At 45.5% G+C, this 18,998-nt stretch overlaps 1 protein-coding gene across 1 annotated transcript; it reads left to right on the plus strand.

Moving 5' to 3' along the window:
• The first annotated feature begins 9,794 nt into the window (after positions 1–9,794).
• Positions 9,795–14,491, plus strand: CBLN4 (cerebellin 4 precursor). The gene is made up of 3 exons (XM_058814875.1): positions 9,795–10,073; positions 11,624–11,740; positions 14,294–14,491. Exons 1-3 carry the CDS (start codon positions 9,795–9,797, stop codon positions 14,489–14,491), a joined length of 594 nt encoding a protein of 197 aa, XP_058670858.1.
• Positions 14,492–18,998: the final 4,507 nt, after the last annotated feature.

Below are 18,998 nucleotides of genomic sequence, written 5' to 3' on the forward strand. Positions count from 1 at the left end.
GAATTTGACCCTTGTCTAAACTGGAATTGAGCCCTTCTCTAAACTGGGATTGGACCCTTCTCTAAACTGGGATTTAACCCTTCTCTAAACTGGGATTGGACCCTTCTCTAAACTGGGATTGGACCCTTCTCTAAACTGGGATTGGACCCTTCTCTAAACTGGGATTTAACCCTTCTCTAAACTGGGATTGGACCCTTCTCTAAACTGGGATTGGACCCTTCTCTAAACTGGGATTTAACCCTTCTCTAAACTGGGATTGGACCCTTCTCTAAACTGGGATTTAACCCTTCTCCACCTCCAACATCTCCTCTCCAGGTGGGGCCCCAGGAGCTCAGGGACAGAGCCTGGCTGCCCCTGCACAGAGAATTTCAGGGCCAAGGGTGACCACCAGCACTGCAGGGACACTTGGGCACTGCTGGAAGGTGGGGACGGGAGATTTTTTCCATTAAAAATGTCACATTTGGGCTTCCCAACAGTTCCTCCCAGTTACCCTCCTCAGAGGCAAAAGGAATGAAACAGAACCAAAATCAGCACCCCTGAGACTTATTCTACATCAAAATATTTGCAGAATCAATCCAGGTGTTTAATTTTACACAAAGCTGGCTGTGTTTGCCTCGGGTCAGCACCACAGCAGTGATACCCACAGGATCTGCAGCTTCCACCCCTCATTTCTGCCTGGGGGAGGAAAATTCAATTCCCTTTTAATTCCTGCAGCCCTGCCCAGTGCATGAGCTGCCCTGAGAGCAGCACTGGCAGCTTTGGCTGAGTGTGATTACAGCTCCAAAACCTGAATTCCCTTCATGTACATGGGACTCGTGTCAGGTAATCCTGGATCCCAGTGCCCTTTCCATGGCATCAGGATCCCTGCATCCCTGAGCAGCAGTCGTGATGCTCATGATAAATTTCATGGATTTTCAGCTCCAAAATCCTGCTAAGTCTCTTTCAACTAAAGATTTTTTCCTTTGTTTTTTCTTTTTTTTTTCTCTCATTTTTTTCCCCCCCAAGTCTTTCTTCTCCATTATTCTATTTAACAGCTTGTTCTTGTTTTATAGCTCAGCTGGCAAGGCCTCTGCCAATTAAAAATATATCCTGCCCAGTGGTCGATATCTGTGCCTTTGTGTGAACATCCTGGAGCAGTAATTAAAAAAAAAATAATTAAAATTTTAGAAAAGTCCCTTCTTGGCATGAAGTTCTATCCCCTTCAGAGAGCACAAAGCTTTTCTGTGGAGTGGGAGCTGATTCCATTTTCCTAAATAAGCTGCTCCTTCAGCGCCTGGCAGCTTGAGACATCCTGATTTAGATGTAAAAAATAACTAAACCTTGCTCCCTGCCTCATTCTTTATTTCTTAACTTATTTAGCAGAAGGCTGGGGTTTTCCAGGTCTGTTAAATTGTGTTATTGTGTTTTGGTGGCATAGAGAATAATGCTTTTTACACCTCGGCATTTATTTGGGATGCTGTAGACGAGCTCCAAGTCTCCCTGTGGATCATGTCCTGGGATTCCCTCCTCAGCAGGTGATGCTTTTATCCTGCAAAAGTCACAAAAGCTTTGGGGGACGCTGCTCCTTGTGGGAAATATCACTTTAGGAGCAATCTGACCTGTCAGAACTGCAGTATTTTTACATCTTTACATGGTTTTTTTACATTTTTACGTGTTTTTTTTCCCACAGAGCTGATTTTTGTCACATTCTGGAACATGAACTATTAGTGAAGGTGCTGTAAGAAGTTCTGGTCACTGAAATCAGTCTCAGCATTTGCCTGTGTGGAGCTGTGGGTCAAACCTGCCCTGAGTTTCCCCTGCTGGCAGCTCAGCAGTGTCACAGCCACTGCTCCAGGGGCAAAAGGAGATTTCTCTCCATGCTTCAAATGCTCATTTCTGGCAGGGTGGCGGGGAGGATAATTTCTGTATCTCATATCAACAATAACGCCTTCAGCAGCCCCACGCCTGGGCCTGGGCTCCCAGGGAAATCCCTGACTTTATCAATGTCTCAGGGAACCCGAACCTGCTCCTGAAAATGCTGGAGAGACGGATGGAGCTGGTTCAGGCACAGCTCACTGAAGGGATCTGAGCTCCCTCAGGACCACCAGGGCTTTTCAGGAAATTTGTATTTCACAGCTTTAAACGCAAATATCTTCCCCCAGGGGCAGAATTCTCCCAGGGTTTCAAACCAATGATGCAAAGAGCAGAGATTTTCCAGCATTGGAGTCACTGGAAAAAATTTAACTTCCACAAATGGACAGTTATATCCCAGGGCAGGGGCTGAACTTTGCTTTCCAGTTTTCCTCTTTTTTTTTTTCCCGTTTCCTATTTGAACTGCAGGCACCAGGCAGAGTGCTGCTGCTAATTTGTATAAATGAGCAGTAAAATTAAAATTGTGGTCACCTGGAAGGTCCTCTGTGCAGAAAAGCTTTAACATCACTTATGAATGCTGGTTTCTGCTTGAATTAATGCCTTTCTAATCCAAACCAGTTTTAGGAGGAGGGCAAATGCTGTTAGATAAAGAGAATAAAAGTGGGGTTTTTGAAAGGGTTTTTGGGTGCTCACTGTGCAACAACCAAAGCTGGAAGAGTTCTCAGAAAATCCTCCTGTGCTCAAGAAGTTGATGGCTCAGAAAAAACCATAAACAAGTTTGAAACTGCTCATCTTAAAGAAGAAATTGTGGGAAACTCCAAACCCAGGGGTGCTGTGGTGGGGAGCTGAGGTGACCCAAAGAGCTCCTGCCCTGCCTCACTCCCAGAATTTGGGGTGTGGATATTCACAGGTACAAGGCTCCAGTCCCTGCATGAATGGGCTGCCAAAGTGCTCACCTGGTAACTTTTCTCCCCACATTCAATGCAAATATGAATTTTTTCACTGTTTAGAATGTATTGAAAGCTGAACCAGCTGCTTTATTCCCAGACTAACAAAGAGCAGGAGAGATTTGAAAGCTCCAGCTAATTCAGGGGTGAACGCTTGGTGAAAATAAGATTTTCTTTAGCGCTGACTTGAATCCTTCACCTCCCAGCGTGGTGTGCTGTGTGTGAGCAGCACAGAGGTTTTGGGAGTGCACAGAAATGATTGCAGGCGTTGCTAAATGAGCTTTAAGCCTTCCCACTTGCTGCCTGTTCACCCAGGGATGAATTTTGCCCGCTGGGGACATTTTGTACAATGGCAGTCAGCAGTAATTAAACGAGAGAAAGCCACAAAGTAGATAAATATTGCTTTAAGCTCGTTTAACAAATGAGACATTTGAAACAAAAGGTTTCAGATGCAGATTTGAAGTCCCTGGATGCAGTTTAGGAACGCTGCAATGTGTTTAGAAACAGAAATCACTGACACTTTTGCATAAGGGGAAATAACTGATGAGCTCTGCTATGATAATGCCATTTGCTCATAAGCACTGACCTAAAAAACCCCAAAGGTTATTGTCCAGAAAGATCAGCTACTGATGAGCAGATTTATACCAAAATTCTTCTTGTAGCTCCTAGAAATTTTCCTGAATGAGCTCTGTAGGACTTGGCCTGAAATGATGCAATTATAAATAGAAACTTGTTCCATTCCAGCCCAGGAACTTTTCTCAGTCAGTAAATAACTCCCAGACAATATCCCAAGCTGCTGTCACCAATGCCCACGCTGAATCTGCCATGCAGAACAATCTGATCTCTCCTCTGCTGTCAGGAATTAAGCTGATTAGGAAAATCAAACCCCATCCAAGGCCTTCATTTGATGGAATGACTGCAGCTGCCCTGTGGAAGGACAGACAGCCCTGCTGTGGTGCCCCTGCTCTCCAAGCTGCAGGGATGGAGCAGCTTTGCAGTTCCTCAGCCCAAAATGCACAAAACTTCGTGGTTCAGGTGTGTAAATCCTTTTTCTGCAGGCAGGAAAGCTTTGCTGGCACCCTCCCCAAAGGCTGGAATTCATGCAAGAAATAACAGAAATACAATTGCAAACCAAGAATTAAATTTTGCTTTATAACAAGTTTTAAGTGCAAATCCCTGCTTTAAAAGCAGTTCATGTGTGTACTTGGTTTTTTGGCTTAATCCGCCTGACTTCTGTTTTTACAGCAGGGTTAAACATGTAAATATTTCTTGTATTTATGTTTATTCAAAATATATATTGAATATATTTATTGAATATGTATATTGAAATATACATTGAAATATATATTGAATATATATATTGAAAAAATATATATTGAAATATATATTCAAGATATATATTTAAATATATACATTCAATATATATTATTACTATATATTATATTATATATACAATATTTATAATATATAATATAGTATATATAACATATATATTATATTATATTATATTATATTATATTATATTATATTATATTATATCCTATTATATTATAATATATTAAAATATATTGAATATATATATTTCAATATATATTCAATATATATATTCAATATACATATATTTCAATATATATTCAATATATATTTCAATATACATATATTTCAATATATATTCAATATATATTTCAATGTATATTTCAATATATATTTCAATAAATATATTCAATATATATTTTGAATAAACAAGAATACGAGAAATTTCAAGCTATTTGTGGGTAGTTTAGTGAAGATTAATAAAGATCTTTGCAAACTGACTCCTACCTGGGGCCTCGGGGGGAGCAAGAGGAACTTCCAGGGTCACATTTTGTTCTCACTTTTACACTGATGTAAACCCAGAGCAGCAGAAAAACTGGAATATTCCCTGACATCCATCAAGGAGTGGGTGCTGCTACTCCCAGCACCTGCCTGGGAGGATTTCAAAGCGCAGATTCCACCTGCTGCTGGACTGAGCTCAGCTTTGCTCGGAGGGAAGGGCTGGCTGCTCAGAAATGCTGAATAAAGAGCTCAGGTGCCAGAGCTGTCAGCAGATCTGAGCAGCGCTGCCTTTGCACATGCAGGCATCCTGCTGACTCATTTTCTTAATCACCTCCAAAATTCACAGGCAGCTCGAAAATTCCCTTTCCTGAGGAGGCCACCAGAGCACAGATTTATCATAGCTGAGTGACAGGGAAGCTAAAGCAGCACAACAAATGCACGTAGGAAATTGGTTTTTATTGTTTTCTCTGTTCTGCTGCTGCAGAAAGTTAAACATTATTGAAGATGGGATGGACTGAGGTGAGGTGCATTAAAATAGGGAAAGTATAAAAAAAGTTTACTTAAAAACCAAGGAAAATTGGATTTTAGATTAAAATAAGGCAAGGAAAATCTAGGCTTGATTCTGCATCAGAGAGAACTAAAGACCAATGTCGCAGACATCTTTTATGTAAAATCCTTTCTTTAGGATTTTTCCTCCTGAGAAGCTGGGAGGCCTCAGGAACAAAATGTGAACAATGATTATCTGCTGCTGTGGAATGCAACAGGTGCATCTGGGATTGGTCTGATGTGGTTGTTTGTAATTAATGGCCAATCACAGTCAGCTGGCTGAGACAGAGAGTCTGAGCCACAAACCTTTGTTATCATTCTTTTTCTATTCTTAGCCAGCCTTCTGATGAAATCTTTTCTTCTAGGCTTTTAGTATAGTTTTAATGTAACATATATCATAAAATAATAAATCAGCCTTCTGAAGCATGGAGCCAGATCCTCGTCTCTTCCCTCACCCTGGAACCCCCGTGAACACGGTCACAGACCAAAACCTTGACTCATTGCAGTGACTGTACAGCTGGAGATTTCATTCTATTCCTAAAGGATCTGTTTCCATTTTATGCTCCTATAAATGAAGTGAAATTTCCTTTGTAAAACATTTCCAGGCTGATTTTACGAATGTCATTGGGCAGCAGAACTTGCCTTGGCTTTGGCCGATTTGAGCAGCAGAGAGCCCCGAGCCAGCTGTGCTGGGGCCAGCAGCACACGGGGAGCCAGCCAGGCCAGGAGCCGCAGTGCCAGCCTGAAGGGATGCCAGGGCACAGGGAGAAGCCTGGCCACGAGCCCAGGTGGGGTGTGGGATCTCAGCACCTCAGGACGGAGGTGCAGAGTGGCCGAGACCACCCTTGGGGGGCTCGGGAGTCCTGGAATGTTGCCAGAAGTGTCTGGTGGCTGCACTTTGATCCTGCATGGGAGACGACACCTGTATGAGGACTGGGAGGAATTCACTGGGTGAATGGTGAAGGGATAAGTTAATTAAAGTGTAAAACACAGGGTTTAGGATTTTGGTACAGGGGGGTCTAAAGAAGTAAGATGGAGGAATTGGGGCGTGTCCTGTCCTTCTTCTTCTTCTTCTTGGCCTCCATCTTCTGTGGTGGTGGTGGCACTTTGGGATTGGTTATTACTAGAAGTGCACCGGTTAATAAGGGTAGAAGGTATTGGGGAAAAACTATAAATATTGTACACGTAACTTTGGGTATAAAGATAAGTGACCGCCCGGGGGCTTGCAGAGTGTGCCCATGGCTGACTTGCTGTGCAGACCTCTGTCGGGCTGAAAGAAAATCTTTTAGATAAACAATTAATAAACACCGAGTCCGAGACAAGATCAGAAGTCTCTCCTCGTCCTTTGAAGCGCCGGGCTCTTCAAGGCCATCCCTGGGCCTTTCCAGGCCACCTAAACAGCACAGAAAACTTACAAGTGGCGTCCCTGAGCTATCTCCGGACATAAATCAGCAAAGAGAAACAATGAAAATCAACAGTGGGGAATGCCATCAGCATGATGGGTTGGAGCCCCCTGATCCCCCTGAGCCCCATCTCCTGCTCAGGGCGGGCACGGCACCGTGCAGAGCGTGGCGGGACCCAGAGGGGCTGGGGGGCTCAGCTCCCTGCTAAAACATCTCCAGGCTCCGCAAGTGAAGGGAAATATAATTGGGCTGAAGAAGAAAAGCCAGGAGAGGAAGGAGGGCTCTGTGTTACAGAGGGGTTAGAAAAATTCCAAAGGCCTCCAGGCACAAAGCTCAAAATTGTGAGAGGAAGTCTGAGGCAGATTATTCCTCCCTTTTGTAAGGCAAATGATTAATTATACAAAGCAGGATGTTCTGTTTCAGAAGAGATTTGGGAGGTTTCATGCAATATTGATACAGAAATTGTATTTAATGCAGGTTTACAAGGCGAGAGGTAAAAGGAAATGTAAATGCAAACGTGGGGTTTTGTCCTGTGGCTCTTCCCTCTGTCAGAAAGTGCCTCAGTGCTGGAAGTCTCCTGTGAAAATGCAAAATTCTCCCAACTGGAGGCAGTTTCAGGCACGCAGTGTGTGTCCAGAAAGGGAAAGAAGCTGGGAGCTTAATCTAAGTGAATTTCCATTGTATGCTGTTGCTATTTATTTTACTAATTTTTTTTTCAAAGCAAGAAACACAAAATCCTTGTTAGAGGGAGCTGGATCAATACTGAGGAATTCTTTGTCAGATGAAATAAGAGCAGTCATTAACCTTGCTGCTTATGAATTAAATGCAATCTCCACTTTTCAGCTCACCTCTCCCACAGCATCCCCTGCAAACTTCCCTCATTTCCTCAGCAATTAAAGCCCAGCTCAGCCACCCAAAAAAGGATCTTAACCAACAGCCTTGCAGCTCTCCTCCTTCTGTTTGGGTGGGAAAAAGGAGGAGGTGTTTCCTGATGTGGATTGGGTATTTTGGTGACAGGAACTCTCCTTAGGTGTGGATTTGTGGATCAGGGATATCATTGACAGCCCTGATGTCTCTTGGAGCAGCACCTGGAGAAAGTTGATGGCCACTGCTCCACCTGTGGGGTCCCCTGGCCAAATTCCAGCCCATTTTACTCCAGTGAAAGTCATCCAGGAGCTGGAGCTGCTGGGGATGGTCCAGAGGAGGCTCCAGCATGGGCAGAGGGATGGAGCACAGCTGGCATTGCTCACCTGGACAGGAGAAGATTTGGGGTGAGCTCAGTGTGGCCTGCAGTGAAAATGGAGAAGCTTTGGACAGGGATGGAGGGACAGCGCACAGGGAATGGCCTCAAACTGGCAGGGAGCAGGATTAGAATGGATTTTAGGAGGAATATCTATAGAGACACCTGATGTCATTGTCCACAACAAAGCAAAATCAAAATCCAGTTTCTAAAGTGATCATAAAGTTTTAATCTCTGACAAACCACTGGTGTCTCCAAGTCATCAGCAGTTTCAAGTTCCAATTGACATTTCTGTGCAGATGGAATTATATTTGCTGCTACTTGTGCAGTGTTAAAAGGCCAGGGACAGAAGAGGTTTGAAGCAGGAGATGTTGAAATAGTGTGGAACTGTTTATACATTTGTATTTACAATAAATATTTTTGCCACGGCTTGGTTTTGTTGGAGCCCTCATGTGCACAGGAGTGAATCTTTTAATTTGAAGATCAAGCTTCTACAAGAGGTACAAAGCTGTGCTGCAAGTATTTGTTTGATTTCTTGTTTCCTTTCCTCGCAGTAAATCCTCCTTCCCTGCTGGACCCTTCCATCCATCTCTGTTGTGTCGCTGAGCAAGAGGATATTGATGCATTCCTAAAACCAGAAATATTTTTGCCTCTTGCCTGGCCAATGGGATTCCTTAAAATTTGAGTTTGGCCTCCTGAATTTTAGGGAGTTTGATGCTCGCTAAGAATTTTGGCTGCTTTATAGCAATCTTTGAGAAAGATTGGCTGAGTTCTGCAGAATGAATGCTTCACCCTCAGCTCTCCACACCAAACACTTCTATACTATTTCAGAGAGACTAGTAATGAGTACTACAGTAATTACGTTAAAATCACAAACTTATGCAAAAAACAACATCTCTTTCTTGCAGAGTTTAATGGGATTTTCTTTTTTCGGTAAACCCGTTTGATTTAATCTTTTCGCAATCCATGTCTAATTTTCAAAGTTCCCCAAGGCATCCTGGTATCAAATCTCTTACGTTAACCAGGTTTAAAGTCCATCCTCTGTCTGGTGTCCCCCGATATTCCAGCAGAAACCTCGAGGGGTGGGAGCTGGGCAGGTTTGCTGCGACCTCAGCGCTGCCGAGGGGGGGTTTGGGGATTTGTGCATTTGTGCAGCGGAGGAAGAGACACAGAGAGAGAGAGAGAGGGGAGGGGAGTGTGCAGCGCTGCCGCCGCTGTCACAGCAGCACCTGGCAGCTCCCGCTCTCCTCTCCGAGCATCCCGTTCCGCAGCTGGAAGCGGCGCAGGCACGGCAGCAGCGCCTCGTGGGTTCATCGCTCCGCCGCTCCTCCTGCCTCCCTCTCGGCAATAATTCATTCACCTGAGGGCTTTGCTTCTCCCCACCTCCCCTTTCTCACCTCGCTTTTTTTTTTGATGCGGAGAGAGGGGAGGAAAGGGCGTTGTGGGCAGCGCGGATTTCTCTGGGCGGCTTAAAGAGAGCCAGAGGAGAGAGAGAAAGAAAGAAAGAAAGAGGGAAGGAAAAAAAAAAAAAAAAAAAGAAAAGAAAAAAAGAAGCAGACGGCATAAAGCGGCGGCGGGAGGAGAGGAGCGCGGAGGCTCCGCGGTGGCCGGAGCGGGGCGCGGATTTCCCTGGGCAGCTTAAAGAGAGCCAGAGGAGAGAAAGAAAGAAAGAGGGAAGGAAAAAAAAAAAGAAAGAAAAAAAGAAAAGAAAATAAATAAAAAAAGAAGCAGACGGCATAAAGCGGCGGCGGGAGGAGAGGAGCGCGGAGGCTCCGCGGTGGCCGGAGCGGGGCGCGGAATTCTTTGCGCAGCTTAAAGAGATCCAGAGGAGAGAAAGAAAGGAAGAAAAAAAGAAAGAGAGAAGGAATTAAAAATAAATAAATAAATAAAAAAGAAGCAGACGGCATAGAGCGGCGGCGGTGTGAGGAGGAGAAGAGCGCGGAGGCTCCGCGGTGGCCGGAGCGGGGCGCGGAGCGGCCGCGGGTGCGCACCATGGGCTGGCGGCTGCTGCTGCTGGCCCTGGCGCTGGGCGGCCGCGTCGCCTCCGCGCAGAACGACACGGAGCCCATCGTGCTGGAGGGCAAGTGCCTGGTGGTGTGCGACTCCAACCCGGCCCCCGACGCCAAGGGCTCCTCGTCCTCCTCCTCCTCCTCGCCGCTGGGCATCTCCGTGCGCGCCGCCAACTCCAAGGTGGCCTTCTCGGCCGTGCGGAGCACCAACCACGAGCCCTCCGAGATGAGCAACAAGACGCGCATCATCTACTTCGACCAGGTGAGCATCCCCCGGGCAGCGCATCCCCCGCAGCAACAGGTGCCCTTCCCGCATCCCGGAGCCGGGATCCGCTCCGGGGACAGCGGCAGGGCTTATTTAGGCGAGGTTTATTTAGGCGAGATGAATCGGGTGTGCACAGGTTCCCGGGTGCGGCCCCGGCCCCTCCGCACCTGCGGGAGAAGCGGCACCGAGCGCGGAGGGGACATCGCCTCCAGAGGCTGGGACAGGGGGCTCAGGACAGCCTGTGCAGGGTTTAGATTTTGGGTACGCACCGCGGGGACGGCGCTCGGTGACACCAGTGCAGTGACATCGTCCCGAGGGGCTGGGACAGGGGGCTCAGCCTAGGCAGGGTTTAGATTTTGGGTAGGTGCCGTGGGAGCAGCGCTCGGTGACACCAGTGGGGTGACATCGCCCCGAGGGGCTGGGACAGGGGGCTCAGTGCGCCTGGGTATGGTTTAGATGGTTTGGGCTTAGCTTTTGAGGGAGGATTCTGAGGGAAAACCCTTCCACTCTCTCGGTGCAATTGATGCTCCAGCTCAGCCCAGCGCTGATATTAACGGGCAGTACCAGCACACGCTTTAATCCCAGCTCCTGGAGTCATTGAGACTGATGGCTCTTCTTGTCCCTGTCAACTGTGGTGGCAGCTGGAGCCAGATGTGCCCCACAGCTTAGTGCTGGCACCGAAAATCACCCCAAAACTCCATAGACAATCCTGGAGGCTTCCAAGGGCTCTGCCTGGTACAAAGCAGCCTGGAAATATCCATTAAAAATCACCCCAAAACCTCTATGGACAGTCCTAGAGGCTTCTGAGGAGCCTGGAAATATCCATTAAAAATCACCCCAAAACTCCATGCACAGTCCTGGAAGCTTCTGAGGGCTCTGTCCAGCACAAAGACTGGGAATATCCATTAAAAATAAAGCATAATTAGGTGGTAAGGAGCAAAACACAGTCAATACAGAGGACACGAAGCATATGGGTGGTGCACTCATCTTGTACATTCCCCCGTGTCACTTCTCTCTGTTTAATTAAACCCAAATTGTTGTTAGTGCTGGTGCAAGCAGCCGAGGGCTCCAGGCAGGCTCTGCTGGGCTGTGCTGGTGCTCCAGGAGCCCAGCCTGGCTGAGCTGGGTTTGGCTCCTGCTGCTCCTGCAGCCCCTGCTCACACCTGGCTCCTTGGGAAGGCTTGGCCACTGCTCTTCAGCCAAAATCCACGTGCCACTCCCAGAACTGGTGTTTTTATGTCATTTTGGGGAATGATGAACAAAAACGCCTCCTTAAAAACGTGTGTGGGAGAAAGGACTTGAGGGGATTGTGTAGTAGCAAAGTAAGAAATAATTCCCATCTTAGTTTATTTGTAGTAAAGTTGCTCTATAAATACAACTGCATACCCATTTAATGAGTAATTCCAAAGTAATTGAGAGAAGATGGATAAAGCTGCTTAGTTGTAAATTAAATTTTCCTTTAAATGGTTTCTAAAGTAAACAATCTGTATTTTTCTTTCACACTCACTACCTGTACTAATCCCCATGCTCTATTTTTCTGTTTGTAGATCCTTGTAAATGTGGGCAATTTTTTCACGTTGGAGTCTGTCTTTGTATCACCACGGAAGGGAATTTACAGCTTCAATTTCCACGTAATTAAAGTCTACCAGAGTCAAACAATTCAGGTATGTTGATGAGTACGATTATAAAATCTTTATTTAAATGGTTTGTTTAGGATAGAATATTGACCGAGCATGGGAGCATTTAATATGATTTTAAGGAAAAAATAGCTTTGTTTACAGCAACATGTGGTGTTGACTTGCTGGCAGTAGAGTCCATTAATTTACAATGAACAGAAATAAGGCAGGACCCTCACCTCAGATAAATCACCACAACTTCACTTCCATGCCATGAATATCTGGGTGACATAAAGCATTCCACAGAATGAGTGATCCAAGAGTAAAAGAGAGCGCTGAATTTCCCTGAAATGCTGTTGAAGAGTCGCGTTTGGCTCCAGATTAAACTCACTGTGTTTTAAACCCACAGGAGTTCTGGGTCCCAGATTTGAGTGGGTTTGGAACAATTTGTGCCCTGGCATCTGGTGCCAGGTGCCTGGTTATGCCCTCAGTGTGCTGAGGACCAGGGTTGGTTCTGTCCCTATAGAAATGTCTTCTAGGGAACCTTTACAGCAATTTAAACTCCTTTTTTTCATCACACAATGTATAAAAGGTGTGTGATGTATTAGGGAAAAGGGGAAATTCTGCACTTTAATAACAACGGAGCTGCCTGATTAAACACCAGAGGGAAAAGCCTTTAAATTCCTTTAAGTTCCTTTAAGTTCCTTGCTGAGCCAACAGCAAATTCCTTGGAGTGATTCCTTCACCTCCCTGCCAGGTCAGGCAGTTGCTGTGACACATCCTGGCTTCCAGAGCTGCAGGATCCTCTGTGGCTTCTCTCATTTCCACCCAGGAGAGCTCCTGGAGGTGTCTGAGCCCTTCCCTGCTCTGTGCTGCTCCTGGATGGGGTTTGGGGGCTCCCAGGCTGAGCTGAGCAGGATTCCTGCAGGAACAGTGCTCAGGAATCCCTCTGTGCCCTCCAGAGAGCTGGTGACAGCCCCAGCCCCATCTCCTGACATTGATGACAGCCCCAGCCCCATCTCCTGACATTGGTGACAGCCCCAGCCCCATCTCCTGACACTGGTGACAGCCCCAGCCCCATCTCCTGACACTGGTGACAGCCACGAGCCCATCTCTGGGGAAATTCCCCTTCAGTGCAACAGTGGAAAATCCTGATTCCAATCAGGTCAATGGCAAAGCCTTACGTGAAACACTGACCTCACAAAAACCTCTACAATGAGCTTTCAATCTGTCTAATGTGCTCAAAAAGTGCTCTTTTCACTCCTTGGCATGCTGAAGGTTGAGTAAGTGTATGTCAGTCCCTTCAGTGGATTTAAAATGCCCTTTGCCAAGAAAGATGCCAAGCCTTGGCTTCTGGAAGTCCAGCTCTGGAATTTCACAAACAGGAGCTCAAACCTTCACAAACCAGAAGGGATTCTGGGGTTTGTGGCAGGGAATGCTCCAGCCTGTTGCTCATAACACAAAATCTTTAATGGATAAGAGGTTCTGAGGTGATGGATGGGTTTGCTTGGCCCCTTTTAGAGCACTCAGTGTGAGACCATCCCCTGCAAACCTGCCATGTGCCTGCTGGTGTGATTAAATTCCTGTCAGATGATTCCAGGGGAACCTGATGGAGCAGAAAGAGTGAGAAACCCAAATCAAGCCATGAGTAAAGCCCTGATGCCCTTTTCCTGTGGGGTAAATGGGGAGGAGAACCGGAAACCATTGCAGTGCATCAAACTGGTTTGAATCTCAGCCACATCCAACCCCACTAAATCACCTGCAGGCTCCCACACAAGGGATGTTGCTCTGCCCCCCCAACATCTGTTAGAGCCATTAAATATCATTAAACTGCAGCTGGCTCCCTGGAGAACCTGATTGAGTGGATTTCCCAGACAGGCGAATCCCAAATAAATACCAGCCCCTGCTGCCCTGACTTCTGCTGAGCACTAATTTATTCTGTGGTGACTCCCATTAAAATTAACGGGACCATATGCAGGGCCAGCGCAGTGGATGTGGGTGAGCATCCCATAATTCACCCCCTGTGACCGCATTAGGGCTGCTCAGAAAGGAAAGGCAGCAAAGCTGAGAGCTTGCCTTGGGGGAAATGAAAAATGCCTGGCTCTGCCCATTCCCCCAGGCCTGCCCATCTTCATTTAGGGATGCTGCCTTCAGAGCAGAGGCTGTGCTGCCTGCAGAAGTGTTTTATAGAAAAAATGGAGCCAGTTTATAAAGATAAATCTGTTCTAAACTTCAGAACTAAGTATTGAGAGGGACACACATTTTGTTCCCAGTGAAGTGTGAGCTCCCAGCCCCCTGTGGTGCTTCTGACACCTCATGTAACACCTCTGGGTGCCCAAATTTCTTGAAAATATATATTTATTTTTCCTGTGTGACTAAATAACCCTTGAGACAGGCAAAGTGGTACCAACTGAGGTGATGCCTCACTCAGCTGCAGGTGCAGCTCATGAACATCCAAGTTCTTGCGCCAAATAAATGTCATTATTAGTTTCAAACAGCCCAAAAATCACTGAAGATTGGGCCCTTGCCCCGTGGTTAGTATTCAGGGGTAGTTCCTGGTGTTTTGCAGTTAATTAGAGCTTCTCAGGGGCTGTTTTGCAGGTGAACCTGATGCTGAATGGGAAGCCAGTGATCTCTGCCTTCGCTGGGGACAAGGACGTCACCCGTGAGGCCGCCACCAACGGGGTCCTGCTCTACCTGGACAAGGAGGACAAGGTTTACCTGAAGCTGGAGAAGGGAAATCTGGTTGGTGGGTGGCAGTACTCGACGTTCTCTGGCTTCCTGGTCTTCCCCCTGTAAAGTCCATGTTCCCGTGGCGTTCATCCAGGTGTGGACTCATCCTTGTTCCATGAAGATTGTTTCTGTCGTCATGGAGTGATGGCTCTTTCTTGCTTCCTCGTGGGTGGTTTTGGATTCTCTCCATGGATTCTGGCCCCATCTGAACTGCTCAGAAGTTCCACAGAATTTTGTGTGTCCAAACGCGATAACTTTGGCCTGAGACTAAAGCAGACAATAAACACCAACGCTTAAGGTTTCAGCCCAGAGCTGCCTGCAAGATTTACTCCAATTTCCCTCCCTGGATTCGGGGAAGAAATGGATTTCCTTTAACTGTGAAAAGACTGGCACCGAGTCTTTCATGCAGGAGGGTTCGAGTTCAGACTTCAAGCAAGAGTTAGCGTGTTGCTGCCAAAGAGCTGTGTTGATGTTTTGGCCATGTTTGTGTCCTGGGCTGCACTGCCATCGCCATTCCCCTGTCCTAGAGAGGTCATCCCCGTTCCTGAGGGCTGGCTTGAGCTCTCCTCTCTGTGTTGTGTGGTGGATGGTTCACCCAAGTATTTAACTCAGTCCCAGCCAAGTCCAGGCTCCGTGAATCTGAGGGCTCGTGGATGTGCTTTGGTTGGGTTTGGAAGGGATTCCTCTTCCCCACTGATTCCCAAAAGGAAAAGCAGATTTCAGCCGTTGGTGAGCGTGCAGGCACAGCTTTGCTGAACAGCTCTGCCCTGCAGGACACCTCACACCTGTTCTTCAATTTTAATTAACTTGATTGATAATTACTGCTTTATTCAGCTCCCGAGGGATTCCTTCCTTAGACACAACCACTTTGTCAGCTGGAGATGAGATCCCCCTTGTTTGTATTTCTGTGTATTTTCCAGCCCTTCTGTTGTGTTAAAGGTCTTATCTGGTTTTGCCTTAACTCCACAGGTGTATAAAATTTCAGATCATTAGTTTAACAAATATAAAAGGTAAATAACTGGTACCTAACTTGGTGCAAAACCTTCCCAGATTTTTGTACAGGTCATGTGAATTCATAAACTTATTTATTGTCATATTGTTCCATAATAAAGGTTAATATATGTTAGCTGAATTTTTGACATTTGGATTTTGGGAGGATTTTTGCTTCATACTACTTTTTTATTGGATATAATTATTATATGCAAAATGGAAGCTTTTGGGATTCACAGAAAATATCCCGGGAGGCAGAAAAGCTGCCATGAGTTAGTTAGTAATCAGAGTGATCTCGAAATAACTATGCATTTAATTTAAAAATAGAATTTAGGCAGAAATCCTGGCCTCACTGAAGATGGTGTTGAGAATCACATTGATTCCAAAGGATTTTGGATGAAACCTCTGCTTTAGGTTCTGCCATCAGCATCAAACTCCAGTGCCATCAGATTGATATATTCAACATTCAATATTCAATATTCAATATTCAATAAAATGATTTTCACATGAGCTGCTAATGAAACCTTCATCCCTCATGCCCCAAATACACTGAATTGATGGATCTTTGTGCCTTGCATATCATGAAGGATGTGGTTCTAAATCAAAAATTTCTGTATATTTGAAAATGTGTGTGTGGGAAGCATCTGCAGCAACCTGGGAGCTTCCTGAAAGCCACTTTGGGCTGGGATTTGCTGCTTTTGGGATCTGTTTCCAACTCCTTCCCCTGTTGGCAGAGTGCAGTGTGTCGTGTTGGTGTTGCACTGGTTGGAAATCTGATTTATGGCCGCTCCTTGAGAAGGTATCATGGAATTGATGGCACAGCTTTGTGCCCAAACTCCTGATTTTTTCACCCACCCCACAGGAGATTTTGGGCTGTTTCAGGAGGCTTGGTGGGCACTTTGCACTCCTGTAAATCAGATAGAAGGTGATTTTTTACACACACTTTTGTTGCTGTACTGACCACTGCAGCTGGGGAAGAAGTGGAAGGACCTGGCAAGAAGATGAATGATTTACATTGCTGAAAAATCCCAAAAAGTTGTGATGACCAATCAAAATGTGTTACTGCTGTACCCCCAAATGTGTGTATATAAATATATGTGTATTTAAACCACCTGGAATTGCAGATCATAGTTTGCATGATGTTATAAAGAGGTTACTTGTCCTAAGAGTTTATTTCAGTTTATTTTAGATGGGAGCATCGGTACTTTGTATAAAACTCGTCAAATCTGCCATCTCCCCCTGCCCATGGATATATCTGTAATGTAAAAGAAATGTTGCTACTGAGACAGAAGAAAAATGGCATTAAAGGTGTCAGTATAATTTCTGAATGATCAAATGTATTTAACTTCTTTAATTTGTGAGCACATGAGCTCTAAAGGCCGCTTGAGCACCAGCAACAATCCTGAGCTGCCTCAATATTGCTTTGATTGCCCCTCAGCAAAACATTTCTGATTTCTTTAGAGTCATTAATGCTTATTTAAACTTGAGCTGGAGAGGCTGGGGAGTTATTCACTGAAGGATTCATTTTGATGGGAAAGCTTCTACAACCAGAATTGCCAATTAATTGTTTTGCTGGCTAAAGGAAAGGTTTCAATGGAGCTGCTGTGATCACACAGAGGTGCCTCTGGGGCCAGGCAGGTCACACTTGAACATTTAAATAAGAACAAAAATAGACACAACTAATTTAGACACAACTTGAGCTGCCAGATCTGCCCTGCTCACAGAAGAGAGGATGAGCCAGGCTGGAAAACAAAATTCATTTTCCTTCTGCCTTCCCATGTCCTGCCACAGCATTTTCCTATTTAGGGGCACCAGTGCAGGAGACATTTCACTTTTCAGGGGTATTTATAATTGGAAGTTTGATTGGTTTCCAAGTCATTAATGCTTATTTAAACTTGAGCTGGAGAGACTGGGCAGTTATTCACTGAAGGGATTCAATTTGATAGGAAAGCTTCTAAAACCAGAATTGCCAATTAATTGTTTTGCTGCATTGGGCTGCTCTGTAAGGGTTAGAGTTGACTTCTGATGCTCTGCAGCTCCAGCAGCCTCTGATTTTCGGGAGGGCACAATCCACAATCCACAATCCACAATCCACAATCCACAATCCTGCCCCTGCTGCACCAGGTGAGGATCCACACCCTCATCCCTCACCCACCTTGCAGGAACTTTGTTCATTGTGCCAGAAAACTTTTTAGCCACACGTGGTAAGGAGGAAAAATAGAAATTCCTATTTGAGAATCGGAGATTTATTTTATTACCAGTGATTTCTCTATGAACAAGAGCAGGATTGTTACTTTTTAAAATCTGGTTTATTCATACTTTATCCATATTTTTTGGTGAAAATAAGGGGAAATCCCCTCTCTTTTTTCTCCTTTCTCTCCTCAGTGATGTAAATGCTGACAGAGCCAGCTCTCCCTGCCTGCCTCTGTTCCCCCAGTGCAGAAATCTGCTCTGTCTGTTGGATCCTTGTGCTGTCAGCAATCTGGGCTGCACAAGCCACAGAACTGCAGAACCCAGAAAATTCCTGCTCAAAAGACCTTGGTGGCAAAAGTATTTTTGAAAAGCTACCGAGGTCGCTTTGAAATTTTCACAAGCTCTTTTGTCACTAAATAAAAAGGAAAAACCAACTTTGAAACGCAGAGAAGGAAAACATATTCCCCCTTTTTTTTTTAACAAGGCTTTATGTGTGGTTACATCATTTTCTAGCAGTGTCTGAGCGTTTTATGAGAGTTAATTCAATCGCTTTGGCCTTTTTATGGCTCAGCAAGTGCTGCAACCAGCTGAGAAAATGGGGACAGCGTTAGGGAAATGATTCCCAGGTGCCAGCACATTCAATCCTGGTCCTGTTCAGTTTGCTGGATCAGTTCTTTTTCTGAGACAGGACATTTTTTAAAATACAAAGGATGGTTCTGGAGTAAATGGAATTCTGTTGCATTTTCCCCTTCCATATTTTATCTACATACCAATCCTAGAAAGATGAATGGAAGAGTGTGAGGTGCCTGAAGAAATTCCCCAATTAGCTGCCAACTCTTTGTTTAAGCCCCCAGAGGAACACACCTGCACACAGAGCATTTTTACAAGCAGGTTTTAGAACAGAGAAATAAATGGAAGGAGCTCTAAATGTCCCTTCCCTTCCTTTCCCTTCCCTTCCCTTCCTTTTCCCTTCCCTTCCCTTCCCTTCCCTTCCCTTCCCTTCCCTTCCCTTCCCTTCCCTTCCCTTCCCTTCCCTTCCCTTCCCTTCCCTTCCCTTCCCTTCCCTTCCCTTCCCTTCCCTTCCCTTCCCTTCCCTTCCCTTCCCTTCCCTTCCCTTCCCTTCCCTTCCCTTCCCTTCCCTTCCCTTCCCTGTGGACTTTCAGACAACCACAAATATTTAAAATCAATATTGAAATATTGATAAACATTCAGCGCTTATTGGTACAAACTAACCAACTCAGCTCAGTTACCCAACACTATGAAATTTGTGCAATTTTTGAGTTTTTTCCCTTTATTTTCATTAATAAATCTCCCTGGGCACTGAAGGAAGACACTGAAAGCTTCAATACCATGAAAATGGAAATAATTCCAGGGAGCAGCTGCAGGGATC

Source organism: Ammospiza caudacuta, chromosome 15, assembly GCF_027887145.1.
Source record: "Ammospiza caudacuta isolate bAmmCau1 chromosome 15, bAmmCau1.pri, whole genome shotgun sequence".
Lineage (NCBI taxonomy): Eukaryota > Metazoa > Chordata > Aves > Passeriformes > Passerellidae > Ammospiza > Ammospiza caudacuta.

Bases quoted from the DNA above. Each gene is read 5' to 3' on its own strand.
- CBLN4 (XM_058814875.1), top strand. From the start codon at position 9,795: ATGGGCTGGCGGCTGCTGCTGCTGGCCCTGGCGCTGGGCGGCCGCGTC. The intron at 10,074-11,623 runs GTGAGCATCCCC...TTCTGTTTGTAG, and splicing joins GCATCATCTACTTCGACCAG to ATCCTTGTAAATGTGGGCAA. The intron at 11,741-14,293 runs GTATGTTGATGA...GCTGTTTTGCAG, and splicing joins ACCAGAGTCAAACAATTCAG to GTGAACCTGATGCTGAATGG.